At 45.7% G+C, this 15,449-nt stretch overlaps 1 protein-coding gene across 1 annotated transcript; it reads right to left on the minus strand.

The window, feature by feature from the left end:
- Nucleotides 1–312: 312 nt before the first annotated feature.
- Nucleotides 313–14,687, minus strand: GJB7 (gap junction protein beta 7). The gene is made up of 2 exons (XM_054981155.1): nucleotides 14,568–14,687; nucleotides 313–1,360 (listed from the first exon to the last, which is right to left on the minus strand). The coding sequence occupies exon 2, from the start codon at nucleotides 1,334–1,336 to the stop codon at nucleotides 545–547; it is 792 nt and encodes a 263-aa protein (XP_054837130.1). The 5' UTR covers nucleotides 1,337–1,360; nucleotides 14,568–14,687; the 3' UTR covers nucleotides 313–544.
- Between the last annotated feature and the right edge of the window lie 762 nt (nucleotides 14,688–15,449).

Below are 15,449 nucleotides of genomic sequence, written 5' to 3' on the forward strand. Positions count from 1 at the left end.
CAGGAGATCTTTTGCTCTTGCCTCAACAGTGTTCATGGCCATGCTCACGTTAGCTTCTTTCACAGAAGTTAACAGAAGCAACTTTATGAGAAGCAGGAAGTGGGCAGGTTCCGCCCAGGGAGCTTCTGTTGCAAAAACTGTGAGCACTGGTCTGGCACCAGTGGACTTGAGAATCATCCCTGCACACTGCTGAAGCTGGCAAGCAGCCACTAGGTCTCTTTTTGGTGATTACTAGCTGTCTCCCCTAAATAAGAAAGGATGTCTTTCTTCCCTTTTGATGTGAAAAATCATTAAGAAGGTCAAAGGGAATGGTGATATCAAACTACTGTCTTTTAAAATTACTGCTCATTTCAGTATTCTCTGTCATAAATAATACAACAGTTCACAGTAAGTCAGGTTTTTGCATCCTCATTAGTTAAAATCAGTTAACTAGAATAAAACCCTATGTGAAAAAGATACAGTTCCTGCTGTTCAAAATCCCCAAGCCGCCTTACTATTATCTGAACATACATTTAAAGAGTTATTTATTTAACAATCAGTGCTTTTATTCTTCATGAGGATTGGGAGGCAGATTTCGTTCATCTTGAATACTGAAGAGAGTAGCTGAACCATTTCTGCTGCCCAGGATTGTTCCATACTGGTCAATAGAATTTGAGTTTTTGCGTTCATGTTTTGTATCTTGAACTTTCTTGATGTAATTCCTGAAACAGCATTTGATGGAGTATTTGAAGATCAAGTAGGTGAGTTCAGTAATGTTTAAGACAATACACAAGCAGGACGTCACCACCACTATATACAGAAAGACTTTCTTCTCTGTTGGCTTAGATATGTAACAATCAACTGTGTTTGGGCATGGACTCATGTCACACTTAACGAGCCGGGGCACGTTGAAACCACCATACAACTTGTGAAATAAAAAGAGAAAGCTGATTTCAAATGCTGTTTTGGAAAGGAGGCTGATAAGGTAGGTGCAGAGCAATCCACCATCCATGCTTCCTGTGTTCTTGTACAATTTCTTCCTGTGTCTTTTTTCCCTGTTTTCTCGATAGGCAACATGGAGAACAACAAGAAGTGATGGGGTGGAGACCATGATCAGTTGTAAGGCCCATAGCCTCACCTGGGAAATGGGGAAGAAGTGATCAAAACACACATTTTCACAACCAGGTTGCCTGATGTTGCACTCGAACTCCTTCAGTTCATCTTTCCACACATTTTCTGCAGCCACTACATACACAAGCAGACGGAATATAAACACGATAGCCAGCCAGATTCTGCCAATTCCTGTTGAATATTGATTCACTCCACTTAGAACGTCTCGTAGGAATCCCCAGCTCATACTTTCTGTGTCAAAAAGGGCGAACTGTAATAAAATAAACATACGGTAAGACTGCACCCTTTGAATAAAGATTAGAATATAAGTAATCTTAAAATAACTGGTTCAAGGATTTGAGTTTAAATTGCTTCCTGCTACCTTCCCCTCTATAAACAAAATAATGTGTTGGATCCAATCCTGCCCCAAAGAGAAATGAGTTTGCAGAAGGAATTTTTGTTGCAGTGCTTTTTACTTTTGTTTTATTCTACTTGAGCAACAGTAGAGTGGCACAATTTTTGACAATTCTTCCTGCTATAGCACTGCCCCTCCTCACACACAGACCTGAGGGTTCAAACAGAAACCATCTGTTGAAACAGTTGATCCAAGTCTTAGTTTTTTATTCATTCCTGTCAGCTCTTGGACCAGTTCCCAAACCAGTTGTCGTCTATAATGCTTTCAAGTAATTGTGTAGGCCAAACACATCCTCCATCAGATTTGTCAAGGTTTACATTATGTGCTATACGGATGAGGAACATAAAAGCAGCATATAGTTTAATGACACTTTCCTAAAATTGCCATTGCCTGTTTCCATGCTGCACTGATAAGTAGAAAATTTCTTTCATAAAGTGAGCTCTTTTTCATTATCAATATTCCAAATCAATGGATGGAGGAAGTGGCTCCTATGTGTCAGCCTATAGATCCCAGCACCAGCATGAAGGAACAAGTTCTTTCACCAGACCAGAACCTGCTGTCAAAGCTACAGTGACAGCACTTTTGTACACAGCATAATGTTGCTACCCAGGAGTGTTTCAAGGTGGAATAGGAACGGAGCATGAACAGAGGGGTTGTGTTGTCCCCTCATGTCATCTTGTGAGCCATTTGTTGGAGCCAGGATCAGTAGTGCAAATTTCTATAACTCTTTGTTAGTACAAATAAAGATTTTAAGAACCAGTGACAACAAGAACTGACAGCGTGAAGCTTTAAGACCGCTGCACTAAATGTTTGCCCTTTGGTACTGAAAGCCAATTCCTAATCCTTAGGTGTTGAATTGGAGAGACGGAACAAAAATTTCTTTGTCCTACAGCAATTATCAGGATTTGAACAGACGTAAATAGAGTAGAAACATGCTTGTTTACCATTTTGCTCCAACCTTTCCCATCTTACAGGATCCTCAAGTCCACCTACAGTGAATAGTAGAAGCTAAAAATATAAAATATTACTAACATGATGAGTGAAGAACAAAAGGATGCTGCAGAAGAAACAGCAAATATAATTATTTCCAGCCAGCAATATGTACAAGTCTAGTTGGCCACAGACCTTCTGAAACATTACACCTAGTACCTGAAAGTGATAAGGGATTGAGCTTCATGGATTCAGTTACCTGGAACAGAGAGTTTTGGAATCTAGGTGACACTACCTTATTACTAAATGCACAGATACTAGAATACTTACAGGGCCATCTTTGAGTTACAGCCTTCATATCCTATTGATTTCAACCGAATGGTGTAACTGCATGGGATAGGTTGGCTAATCTTTTGTTACCATTACAATTGATACAGATTAAAATATTAACACTTTCTGAAAATTATTTGCAAAAAATCAGAATGTCAAATTATAGAAGGATATAACTACAACAAATTTATGTGTCTTCTTCATAAGAAATGGCATACATAGTGAAATGCAAGAAAATGGAAATCAAGTTAAAACCCTACTACAAGCCTGTTAAGAATTGTCTTTCTGTTTTTACTAATGTTGGGAGAAGTGCTAGAAGTGTGAGTAAATTGGACTACAAATTAAAATGAATACTTCCATATAATTATAATGGGTCTGGACTGTGCTTATAGTTTCCTTAATGGTAACATACACACATAATGGAGTAAGTCCTGTTAAGGGAGGACACTGGAAGCCATAGCCAGCTAGTTGAGACCTGTGCCTAATGTGGTTCAGCCCAATCATTAGGAAAATCTAGACAATTGCCTAGGGTATCAAGTTTTGAAGAATGCTCCAAAGCCCCACTCTAAGCTTCTCTCCTCTGGACACAGCAGCCTCTCTCACACTTGCACCACCGAGATGCTACCTACAACTGAAAGCCCAATGGTGCTGTCCCTGCGCCTGCTGGTCAGAGCTGGCCAGGTAAGAAGAACCTCCACTGGCACCCTCCCTTTTACACTTCCAGTAGTAAGTGGCAGGGAGTGGTAAGTGCTTCTAGTGGTGCCTGGCCGTGATGCAGATCTGCTCAGAGAGAACCCTCCTGGATCTTTTCTCCCACCCAATGTAGAAGGCGGCAGTTCAGGCACTGCCCACCCACTTGGGGAGATGTTGCAGGAGTCATGGGGACTCAGTAGCCTGCTGGGGGGGGGAGGGTGTAGCAGCAGAGAGGTGCAAGGCCAGTCAGATCAGCGTGAGCGTGACAAGCCCATTGCCTTAGCTCCTTCACTGACCCCTGTTTCTGGCTCAGAATCTTACACTTACTGGCCTTAACTCCTGGCCTCAGGCAGGGCTTGGCTTTTTAAAGAAGATACCCACCCCATCCTTTTGCTTTCTAAAGGCATTTTTAAAAGCAAGTCTTTTGCTTTTTTATTTCAACTTGAAACAGGAAGTAGGTGAGAGCAAGAGGATTTGAGAGTGATTCTAAACAGGTCAACTTAGAAGTGCCTTTTTATTCATTAGGGCTTACTTCCAGAAAACTCTTCTTATGGTTAACCTCTTACAAGACAATTCCTCCACTACCACCATCATTCAAGAATTTAAAATGATTTCTTTATAAATCACTGAAGTTGAATGGATTATCAGCTCTTCTAGGGTGCTAAAAATCCCTAGGTCTGTGGCTGTCTCTTTTCTTATCCTTTTTGCAGATACCTTTTGACCTCACCTAATGGCATGAGATGATGGGCAAGAGCCAAAGGAGTCTTGTGTTTTGGCACTTAGCCAGTGGCTTGCAGCCCATGGCCCTACTAGCAGAGAGACGGAGTGTTCTAAAAGATCAGATCATCATGTGCCTGGGCCAGCTGGCCTGGGGAGCTTTACCATCTCATTTGGTGACTCTTCTGGAATGTGTACCATAAAGAAGAAGACACGCTGCCATCTTAAAGAAAAAAAAATCGGTGTTCATTTTGTACTGTTTGTTTATTTAAACAGCATTTTCTCTACTTAAATGGTATGTTGGTATTCTTGTAAGCTGCTTTGGGTCCTCAGTGAGGAAAATATAAATCCCTAAATAAATATAAATAAACCAAGAGGAATTTACCTCTCAGTTCACATGCTAAACTCAGACTGTAAGATAATTTGCAATTGTACTTTTTAAGTGATAGGTGGCACTGTGTTCTCGCTACAGTACATAGTGCTTCAAGACTATTCTATAACTTTCTCTTTGCGGCAGGATAAGACAGTTCTAGTAGCCTGTCTATCAATATCATGAAACACAATTTACATATTGTAAGCCTAAAATGACAGCTCTCTAAATGAAAAATGCACAATTAAAAATATAATTTTGACCTTCTTAAATAGCTTTATAATTGTTTAAAATGGCTGACTAAACAATAAGTATCAAAATTTCAAAATTCAGTGGTGAGATTAAAAAATTATGTGTTTAAAATAAATAGCTTGCTACTAGGGAGTCAAACAGCCCAGGCTCTTGGGAATACATGAAGTATTAACATAAAGAATGCAGAAAGAGGAGGGAACCTTTGAACATTCTAACAGGTGGAGAGGAATTAGAAAACAGTGCAATCATAAAACCTCCATTACCTAGGATAAACAAGTTCTCTACCATGTTCTACAAGTCCGTATTAACACCTTGACACGGCATAAAGAATGTAAAAAAAGACTCGTGCACTTTGTAACCATGCTTTATGTAAGAACTATCTTTGAATACTTACAAAGTCTCTTCCCTCACAATGGAAGCAGGGCTTTTTTTCAGGGGAAATGCGGTGGAATGGAGTTCCGGAACCTCTTGAAAATACTTGGCAATAGTGCTTGAAAGTAATATTATTTCAAAGAGTCCTGTGTATCTTTTCCCCTCTTGAGAGTTCTGCCACCTCTTTTCCCAGAAAAAAAACCCTGAATGGAAGTATCATCACCAGCCTGCAGACCTCTCTAGAATTCCAGGGAAAGGCTTCTAGATCAGGAGGTGGGTTTTCCAGGCACCTCCTGAGTCCCTGCTCTGCTTAATTTAAAATTTAAGGACTGTATAGCAAGAAATTAAGTTTTTATTCTTCAGGATATTTGATGACATGCATTGTTAGAACAAATGCCAGCCATTTTCACAACTAGAAACAAATTCTTAAATAGATTTCAGTGAGCATTGGTAGGTGCACTTAAGCAACATATAGTCACACCTAAAGACCCCCTCCTCACTGCAGCCCACATGGCTATTCTACCTTGTAGACCCCAAACCCCAGAAATGATCCTTCAAGGAATCAGAAGGGATTGTAGGAATGGAGAGGAACACAGGAAAATCAGTTTTGTGGTTGCATTGCTGTACACACCCTACCATCCTGAGCTCCTTGGAGAAAGGAAGGGATAAAACCATGGTAGATTGTGTGATTAGACAGCTTTAGTCTTCCATATCCTGATGTCAGTGTTCATATGGAGGCTCTCAAAAAGCACTTGCCCACGTTGGCTCTCCACACAGCAGGCAAAATATTGGAAAGCCTCTTACTGTATGTGACAGCATACATGTACAATGTCGGCATTCCAGTGCTGCTACCACCAAGAATATCTTGTGTCAATGTGTGAAATACAGTTTATATATAAGCTGCAATAGGTGGTATGAAACATTTTTTGTACCAAACATGCCCCCCTCCTTAGGTGAATTTAGCTCCCATTGTATTCAGTAGGATGTGGTTGTGATGATGTTTTGATAGATTGTACTTTGGATGGATTTTATCCAATAGATTTCTTCACATTAGAGAAATAGTCCAATAGCCCATTAATATAATCCTGAAATGGGTTGAGTTTGCATGCATACCAATAGGGTCGTGTATATGCTGCATTATGTGCCAGAGTCTTCCATTTTCAATTCAGTGTGCATATTGCATATCAGACTAGTATAGAGAACCAGATTCAAATCCCCACTCAACCTATGAAGATTAATAGGTAGCCCTGAGTTAGTCATAGTGTCCCAGCCTAAGCTTCTTCATGAGGTTATTATGGGGAAAGTAGGGAAAGAAGGAGATGCAGTATCTGCACCTTCTTTGAAGAAAGTAGTGGGCCAACATTTCCTCTGACCATCCCTGCTCCACCTCAGAAGTAGAAATGGGCATGAACGGGGGAAAATACCGAACAGGCTGTTCGTTGTTCATTCCCGACAACGAACACGAACAGACGAACGGAAATGAACATGTCCCATTAACTAACGTGTTTGGTGTTTGTTGTTCGTTGGCGACAGAGCAGCCCCCTTAGCACTTCGAGAGCCCATATCCACAGGGAATGTGCAGTAGGCTCTTCTCCAGCCATCACCCATGTTTGGTCAAAATTGCAGTATGGATCTCGGAGTTATACATTACCAAATTTGACACCCCCAGGAAACTCCCATTCAATACAAATGGACCCACCCTCCCTCTCCAGTTCACTTTGGCCCCACGGGGTGGACCTGAATGTTGGCCACCTCCCCTCTCAGGTGGGGGGTCTGGCTGCTGGCCGGCAGCACCCCCCATGTGCCTGCCCGCCAGGCCTCTAGGTCGGAGGACACGTATCCGCTTCCACAGCAAGGTGGCTGATGCCTGTGGCTGCCGGGCCTGGCAGGCTTGGGGAGGCAGTGGCAGGCCACCTTCCCTCTTGGAGCTGGGGGTTCTGGCCACTCACCAGTGGCACTCTCCATGTGCCCACCCACCAGGCCTCTTAGTGGGAGGACACATCTACTCACGCAGTAAGGTGGTTGATGACTGCGGCTGCCGGGTCTGGCAGGCTCAGGGAGGTGGTGGTGGGCCACCTCCCCTCTTGGAGGCGGGGGGTCTTGCCGCTCACCAGCAGCACCCCCCATGTGCTCACCCGACCCGGAGGCCACTTATCCGCTCACACAGCAAGGTGGTTGATGACTGCGGCTGCCGGGCCTGGTGGGATCGGGTAGGTGGTGGCGGGCTGCCTCCCCTCTTGGGGGCAGGGCATCTGGCCACTCACCAGCAGCACCCCCATGTGCCCACCTGCCAGGCCTCTGGATGGGAGGTCACTTATCCGTTCACGCAGCAAGGTGGTTGATGACTGTGGCAGCCAGGCCTGGCCGGCTCAGGGAGGTGGTGGTGGCCCACCTCCTCTCTCGGGGGGTGGGGGCTCTGGCCGCTCACCAGTGGCACCTCCCATGTGCCCACCCGCCAGGCCTCCCGGAGGGTACCTTCCGGAAGGTATAGAAGGTGAGTGATGTCGTTGGCCACCGCAGACCAAAATGACCCAGACATAGTCTGCTAAGAAAATCCCCCAGCAACACAAGTTGGCATATGTGGAGGCCTCGTACACACAAACACACAACCTGGAGGGTCAGACACCGACGTACATTCACTAGATGGGGTACTTCATGGCATCAGGGCTGATAGTGTTGTCCACACCTCATATGGTGTAGAGTCCAGACAAAGCACACCAGCTGGACATGCATGGAGCATTGGACGCTCCTCCAGTGTCAAAGTAGAGGCTGCCTCCATGAAGACCCACCATCCTGCCTTCGCGGAAAGGATGTGAGTCGTGGTGGGACCAATTCTCCCTGGTCAGAGGGAAGAGCTGGTGCCATGGATGGGGGGCACTGTGTTGCACTACCATATGCACAACAGCAGCTGAGCTGGCCCTGTTTCTCAGGCGGCACCGGCAGAAACCAACCACGTTCCTGCATTCGCAGAAAGGACGGGATGGACGGGACAGATAAGAGAAGTCCCCTAATGGTCAGTGTGGTTCCACAGAGGGAGAGGGAGAATCAGGGACCATGAAATTGTCAAGGGGGAAAGGGGGACAGGAATGGGAAGACCCCAATCTGTCAACAGCTGCTGGCATCAACCACCTCCCTGCCGTCACGAAAACGAGGGGACGGGGTGGTGCAAGTCATTGGGAAGGGTCGTGGCTGTGCCTGAGAGAGGAGAAAAGAGGGAAGATGAAGTGGTCAGGGAGAGGGGAACAAGGAGTTCCGGCCGCAGTAAGAAGCTGGACCCGGAATACCCTGAATCAGCGGCTGCTGGCATCAAACACCTCCCTGCCATCATGGAAAGGAGGGGACGGGGCGGTGCAAGTGGTTGGGAAAGGTCGTGGCAGTACCTGAGAGGAGAGGTATGGAGCAGGAACTGGAAAGCTCCCAAGCGTTGTGAGTCCTCATCCGTGGAACCCACAGAGGTACTCTGCGGCGGCAGCTAACATCACCCACCTTCCTGCGTGAGCAGAAAGGGTGGGATGGATGGGACAGGAGAGGTAGTTTGGAGGTGTCGGAGTGGTCCCAGAGAGGGAGAGGAAGAAACAGGGCAGCAGCAGCAGCTGCCATCACCCACCTTCCTGCCTTTGTGGAAAGGATGGGAGTAGTGGGACACATTCCCCCCCAGTTCAAAGGGGTCCAGTCAGACCCATTGACAGGGGAGCCACTGTGCTGTGCAACCGTGCTGTACCACTATACTGTATAATCATTTATGCAATCGCATCCGAGCTGTCCCCCGTGACCAAGGAGGGAGCAGTAACACAGTAGTCCCTTGTGAAGTGGCGGCTGACATGACCCACTGTCCTGCCTTTATGGAAAGGAGGGGATAGGCAGGACAGGAGAGGTCGTTTGGAGAGGGGTTCCACAGAGGGAGAAGTAGAAAGAGGGACCAGCAGCCCCGAGAACAGAGGGGGGACAGAGCAGTTCCACACTACTCCGAGACACCTCAACTGAGCAGACAGTATGGGCACTACTCATAGCAGTTTGGGCGGCACCGCCAGACACCAGACACCTTCCTGCCTTCACAGAAAGGATGGGGTGGGATGAACATCAGAGGTCTCCAAAGGGTTCATAGAAGGAGAAAAGGGGGACCGAGTGAGTGATGCTGAAATGTGCAAACATGAACCACCTTCCTGCCTTCATGGAAAGGACGGGAGAGAAAAGGACAGGAGAGATCGCTAGGAACGGTTAGAGTGGAAGCAGCCCCGAGAACCGAGGGAGGCTAGTGCGGTTATCCCACCACTCAGACACCTAGGCTGAGCAGGCACTACTCATTGCTAACAGCCTTTCCTGCCTTTGCAGAAAGGACAGGAGTCGAGGGACCCATTCTCCCCTGCTCAGAGGACACAGCGTTTGTAATGGATAGGGGCACCATGCAGCTCAACCACATGTGTAACAGCTCCTGAGCTGTTGCACAAGTGCCCAAAGGAGGCTGCTGCCAGCATCACCCACCTTCCTGCCTTCGCAGAAAGGAGATGTCATGATCTGGCTGTGCCAGGAAGGCCTAGCAAGGCCTCAGAAGCCTGTTAGCAGTGAGAGTAGGCCTGCCTAAACCTGACCCAAACGTGCCAGCCTTCATTCGAGATACCCTCTGGACTCGACGGGCAAGGGTGCACAGCAACGGCATGGAGAACCAAGGGGCAAGATGCTTTAGTAGCCTGCAGAAGCCCACGCCCTCCACGATAGATAGGGGCAAGCCATGTAGGGCAATTGTCTCTGCCAAGACGCGAAGGCCCGCCTCCTGAGCCCTCAACCTCGCCATTCTAAGCGGCGCTGTCCCAGACCCTGAGGGAACAACCTCTGCGAGCACAGCCTGCCTGAGCGCTCTGCTCCCACCAGCATCACCCTCAGGGCAAGGATTCTTGCTTGGGGTGGATTCTGGTGACCCACTGATCCCTGCTCAGAAGAGCTGGTCGCCCCCTTTCTCCCCCCAACAGATGTTTCTCTGGGTGAGGACAGAGACCACAGGCTCAGGTGGTGCCTCTTCAGGTGCCTAGTCAGGGCCATCAACGACAGGTGCTTCAGGTTTTTGCCCCTGCGCACCAGGACATCACAGGCATGGCACCACACCACACAGGGGTCATTAGGAAGGGCCCAAAAGTGCCTCCATATGGAGGTGTTGAAACATGGATCACTAACTGTCCCAGGGGAAGGAGGACAAACGGTTACAGGCTGCGCTGCAGAGCTGGCCATGGACGACAGGGTGAGGGATGGACTGCAGGCAGGGACACCACTGAGAGTTTGGGATGGGGACAGGAGGGATGTTTCATAAAACACAAACCATTCCTCCAGGGATCCGTTACCCACCCCCTCCTCAAAATGTGGAGAGAGATCCTCTCCCCCCAGTGGAAAGACCTCTTTGGCCTCCTCCACAGCCCCCACAGGTGAATCTGGGGGAGTGGGAGTACTCTCTGCTGCCCCTGAGCCACATCCAGTACTGCTTGCCACAAGTAAACCAGGAGGACTGCCTTTGCACTTCCCCCCATGACCACCCATGGCCATCAAAACATGAAGACTCATTGTGCCACCAAACTAGAATTAAGGAGGACAGAAAAGGAGAGAACACTGTGAGCCCTCAGCCGAGGTGCCCACAGAGCTTGGCCCCAAAGCCTGGCAGCAGCCCTGGAACCAGAGGCTGGGGCTAGAGCCCTAGCACAGCACACTCAGAAGCCTGACCAGATCAGGCACTGATACTGATAATAATAATAGTCAGCGTGAGCCCTCAGCCAAGGTGCCCACAGAGCTTGGCCCCAGAGCCTTGCAGCATCCCTTGAACCAGAGGCTGGGGCTAGAGCTCTAGCCCAGCACACCCAGAAGCCCGACCACCATATCAGGCATTGATACTAATAATAATAATTGGGTGAGCCCTCAGCCAAGATGCCCACTGTGCTTGGCTCCTGGGCCTGGCAGCAGCCCTGGAACCAGAGGGGATAGATCCCTATTCCACCCACCACACAGAGAAACCCCCCCCAGCTCCAATGCACTCTCCCTGGCTCTCTCCAAAAGGCTATCAACAGCTCTGTTCCACTCCACTGCTTGCTGAAAGTGAAAGCCAGAACTGGGAGCGCAGTGCCCTTTTTTAAGTAGAGGTCTCACTGAGAAACGCAGGAGGTCTGTGGTTGGCAGTCAGAACTGTCTAACAGGGTTTGCAGGGATGAGATTGGAGTTCTCATGGCCACAGAACACCCCACTCCTCCCTCCCTCCCCCCTGGTGTCTGCTCCCACGTTACCAATTGTAACCAATTTGCAGCTCCACACTTGGAAGGAAGACCTGCCCATTAAGCTAAGTTGGGCTTTGATTGGGGTGTCTTGGGTGACAGAGGGAGTGTAGACATAGTTCAGGCAGTTTCTCCCTCCATTGCCAAGGCAATTGATTGAAGGCGCCTATGTGTCTGGCTTCCCGAACAGTAGCCGAATGCAACGAATGAGTCTTGCGACGACCACCTTTTCAGCTGAAATGGCGCCTCACAAACAGCCCGTTCGCGAACAGCTGAGTGGCCTGTTCGTGGGTTTTTTCCGTTCGTAATGCTGTTCGTGCCCATGTCTACTCAGAATCCTTTCACCTCTTTTGTCAATTCAAAATTAAAAACTAACATGACTGCTAAAAGTTCACTTGCAGTAAAAGTCAAGGATTTTACAAACTCTCTTCTGCAGTAAAGAAGATCTCAACCAAGGAGAACACTCCATAAGGTTCGATGAACCGCTTTCACTTCCTACCAGAAACGTTGGGTTTATTTTCTGAAAATTGTGTGCCTGATCAGTTTCCTAGCTGTTCTGTTATATAAATACTCATTTTTTAAAAATGTATTATTGAACATATGTGCTGGAACTGTAACTAAGTTTTCTACTCTCCTTTAGAAAATGTTTGTGTCTATTGTCCACTGAAAAGAACAAGCTGGGACCACCCTAAGGAATTCCAAGAAAGGGGAAGAGAAAATTGGGAGATCTGCCCCACCTCCAAAACTGATAAGCACTCAGGAACAGGAGCAGGCTAATTTCCCCTGCCCCCATTTAACTGGTTGTCAAGTTTCCAAGCCTCCTGAGACATACTCAGGCCTCACTGGGCTATTTTGTGGGAAGGAGGTGTCTTTTGGACAATTTAACAATGTCATTTTTTTCTTACATATCTGAGGAGTTCCCAAATGTTCCCAAATCTTGTCTCTGGTTTGACCTGGTTTTGTTGGTTCCATGGTTAGCATGAGCTAACCAGTTTGTTAGAAATAGCAATACAATAAAACAAGGAAAGCCTTATGAGAACTCATGGGATAGGGGGAGGGAAGTGAACTGGGGGAGGTTGTTTGTTTTGCTTGTATTGGGACTGTAATTATTTTATTTTATTCTATCCGTTCTAATTTGCAAGCAGCCTTGAGTAGGTGTCTGGAGAGGCAGAATATACATTTGCTAAATATTCTCCCAGCTGTGCTCTACTCCTCCCCTCCCGGTCTGGAAATGTGAGGGGTTTAAAATGGGCCCTCTTGTATCCAAGCAAATAATTTACCTTCAGTCAAGACAAGAGCCTCTCTCACTATTGCAGTTGATTCCACAGAATGCTCTATGTGGTATTATACGTCTTGTTTTGCTTTTTTAATACTAAGTAATCATCTCTAAGCTGTGATGACAACATCAACCATCTGTGTGAAGTATTTCAGCCAAATGTATTCCTTGTGCCTCACTCTGGGCAATCGTGTTTGTCGCAGGAACTTGAAGTACAAGAAGTAGAACATTGGCCACATTCCAGGGGAGTGTGCATTTCAGATGAGGGCATGCGGTGGGTCTTTCTCGGCCTTCTTCTTTCTCAGCAGAGCAATAGTTCAAGCAAGGGAGTGGCTGCTGCTGTACTAGCATGGTGGTAAAAGGTTGAAACTTGAGTGACAAACAACGGGGAAATGTATAAGGGTGCTGGGATTGTATTGACAAATCCTATGAGCTCTTAGCCATTCCTGGCCAATACAGCAGCCTTTAAAGTCAGGTGACTTGACTGAATTCCACTAAGATGTCTCCTTCCCGAATATTATGGAATCACTGTCAATACGAGAACACTTTTTCCCCCTTATAAGCCAACACATCAGTGCTTCTCCACCTATTTCCCCTACACTTCCCAAAAATGTGTCCAAGGTGGGTGATGTTTCAGAAAGAATGTAACATTCAAACAGTATCATTCAGTGTCATATTTGTTACACTGTAAGCATTCCCTGCAGTCCTCTTATAAATTAACAATGGTGGTATTCTATCCCACTCATACTGAACACATACATTTGAGAAGGTATAAACACCACTTAATAATGTAGCTGCTGTGCACTATGATATCTTAAATGTCTGCAGTGTTCATAGCTGCTTAAATTATCACGTACCTTGTGACATCCCATTGACTTTAAGGAGATGGCATATACGTAAGTGGCCACTGAGTCACTCCTTAATAGGTTAGTTAGGTCTTTAATCGGTTTATAATCAGGATGATCCGAAGGAGACTCAACTTATTGTATCATAGCATTGAGAGAAGTTGCATCCTCCACACGATTCCCCTTTAAACCACTATTAAAAGCACAAGAAAGCTTGACCCATATTCAGATTTTCCAGCCTATAACAGCTTACTTTCTATCTAGCTATCTATATAGACCTGTTCTGCTGTCTCTTTCCCCTTCCTCTTTTTATCACTTTTCTCTTCCCCACCCCCGAATGATTGTTGTGGTGTTGGCTGTGACCGACATTCTGTTAACTGGTTGTAATATAGTTGTGGTTTATGATCTCTAGGTGAAGATCAAGGTCACCTTGAATCTGACAACCCTACCCCCTTGGGACATTCACTTTCACAAAGACAAACATTCTCCATTTATAATATATTGAGCAGTTACTGCCTCTTGTCCATGTTCGTTATCAACAAATGGTTTCATAGAAGATCATAATTCTTACCAACATAAATGCATCCTTATTTCTTATTATAATTTCTGTTTGCTGTACCAGACAGAAAAACTGTTGGGTGATATGTAAAAGGAGGATCTTGGATAAGACAGAGTAACAAGAATTAAAGTGTTATTTGGGCAAACATGATTTTTTTTTTGGTAAAAGCCATCATAGGAAAATGTACTAATGGTCTAAGATATTTCAAGAGGACAACAATCCTATCTTTTAAGTCCTATATAACCAAACATTACAGATTGCTAGTTATCATCTATTGTAACATAACATTATCCATTCTCATTGCCAAAGCCATTTTTTCATGGGAATTGTACTTGTGCGAATTTTTACTACTTCTTTTTTGGCAAAACATTTTTGCAAGGTTATTGTTCTGACATATTTGAAGCTGTTTTACATGTAATTAAAATAAAACAAATGCACACAAGATTTATCAGAAGTAGAAATCAAGCTTACCTCTAGTGTAGCAGATGGTTTTCAAGAGCAGCTGCTTTCTGGTACCCTTAAAAATTAATGATTCATTTTCCCAGAAAGAGAGTTTTAAAGTCTCAGACCTTGGAAATGGTGTCCTGTGGTTTCCAGGGCAGTATAACCTAAACAGGTGTAACCTGATCACTTGTTCTGGCATACTATTCAAATGAGAAACATTGCATGTGTCCTGTTGTCAAGAAGAGTACTAGGAGTAAACAGAAACTCAGAGCAAATGGAGAAAGTCACACATTGCTAGACTTATTTCTATTTTTCATATCACACAAAGATCCATGGGGTTGCTAATTCTGATGCACAATTTGTGAGGGGACTCTTGGGTACACAGTGTGTTGAAAGAAAGTGTGCTACAGGGGAACAGCACATCAGGCTTAGACTCAAACTTGCAATCAAGTTCCAGGACAGCAATGAATCACTGTTGGTTACCTTGAGCCAGTCTCTCTCATCTTAAGAGGCTGTGGTGAACATCAAATGGGAGAAAGTTCGCATCATGCTGCTTTGAGCTTCTGGAAGAAGACAGAGATCCTCATACTATTTTTTGCCATGCTGATCTCTATGGTATACAGTACTTTGAGCTTTCTTCCAAAAATATCATTAATTTGAAAGTGATCACTGTAATAATATTAATCAGGTATATGTAAAATATTTTATACCCTAAGCATAAAAGTAAATTGCTTCTGATTGCTTCTTGGTCTTGGTTAGGAGCCTGGGGGTGATCCCGGATGCCTCCTTGACTATGGAGGCCCAGGTCACTGCAGTTGCCAGGTCTTCTTTTTTCTACCTTCGACAGACCAGGCAGCTTGCCCCTTATCTTTCGTCCCGCGACTTGGCTACAGTGATCCAGGCAATGGT

Source organism: Eublepharis macularius, chromosome 1, assembly GCF_028583425.1.
Source record: "Eublepharis macularius isolate TG4126 chromosome 1, MPM_Emac_v1.0, whole genome shotgun sequence".
Taxonomy (NCBI): domain Eukaryota; kingdom Metazoa; phylum Chordata; class Lepidosauria; order Squamata; family Eublepharidae; genus Eublepharis; species Eublepharis macularius.

Bases quoted from the DNA above. Each gene is read 5' to 3' on its own strand.
- GJB7 (XM_054981155.1), bottom strand. From the start codon at position 1,336: ATGAGCTGGGGATTCCTACGAGACGTTCTAAGTGGAGTGAATCAATAT.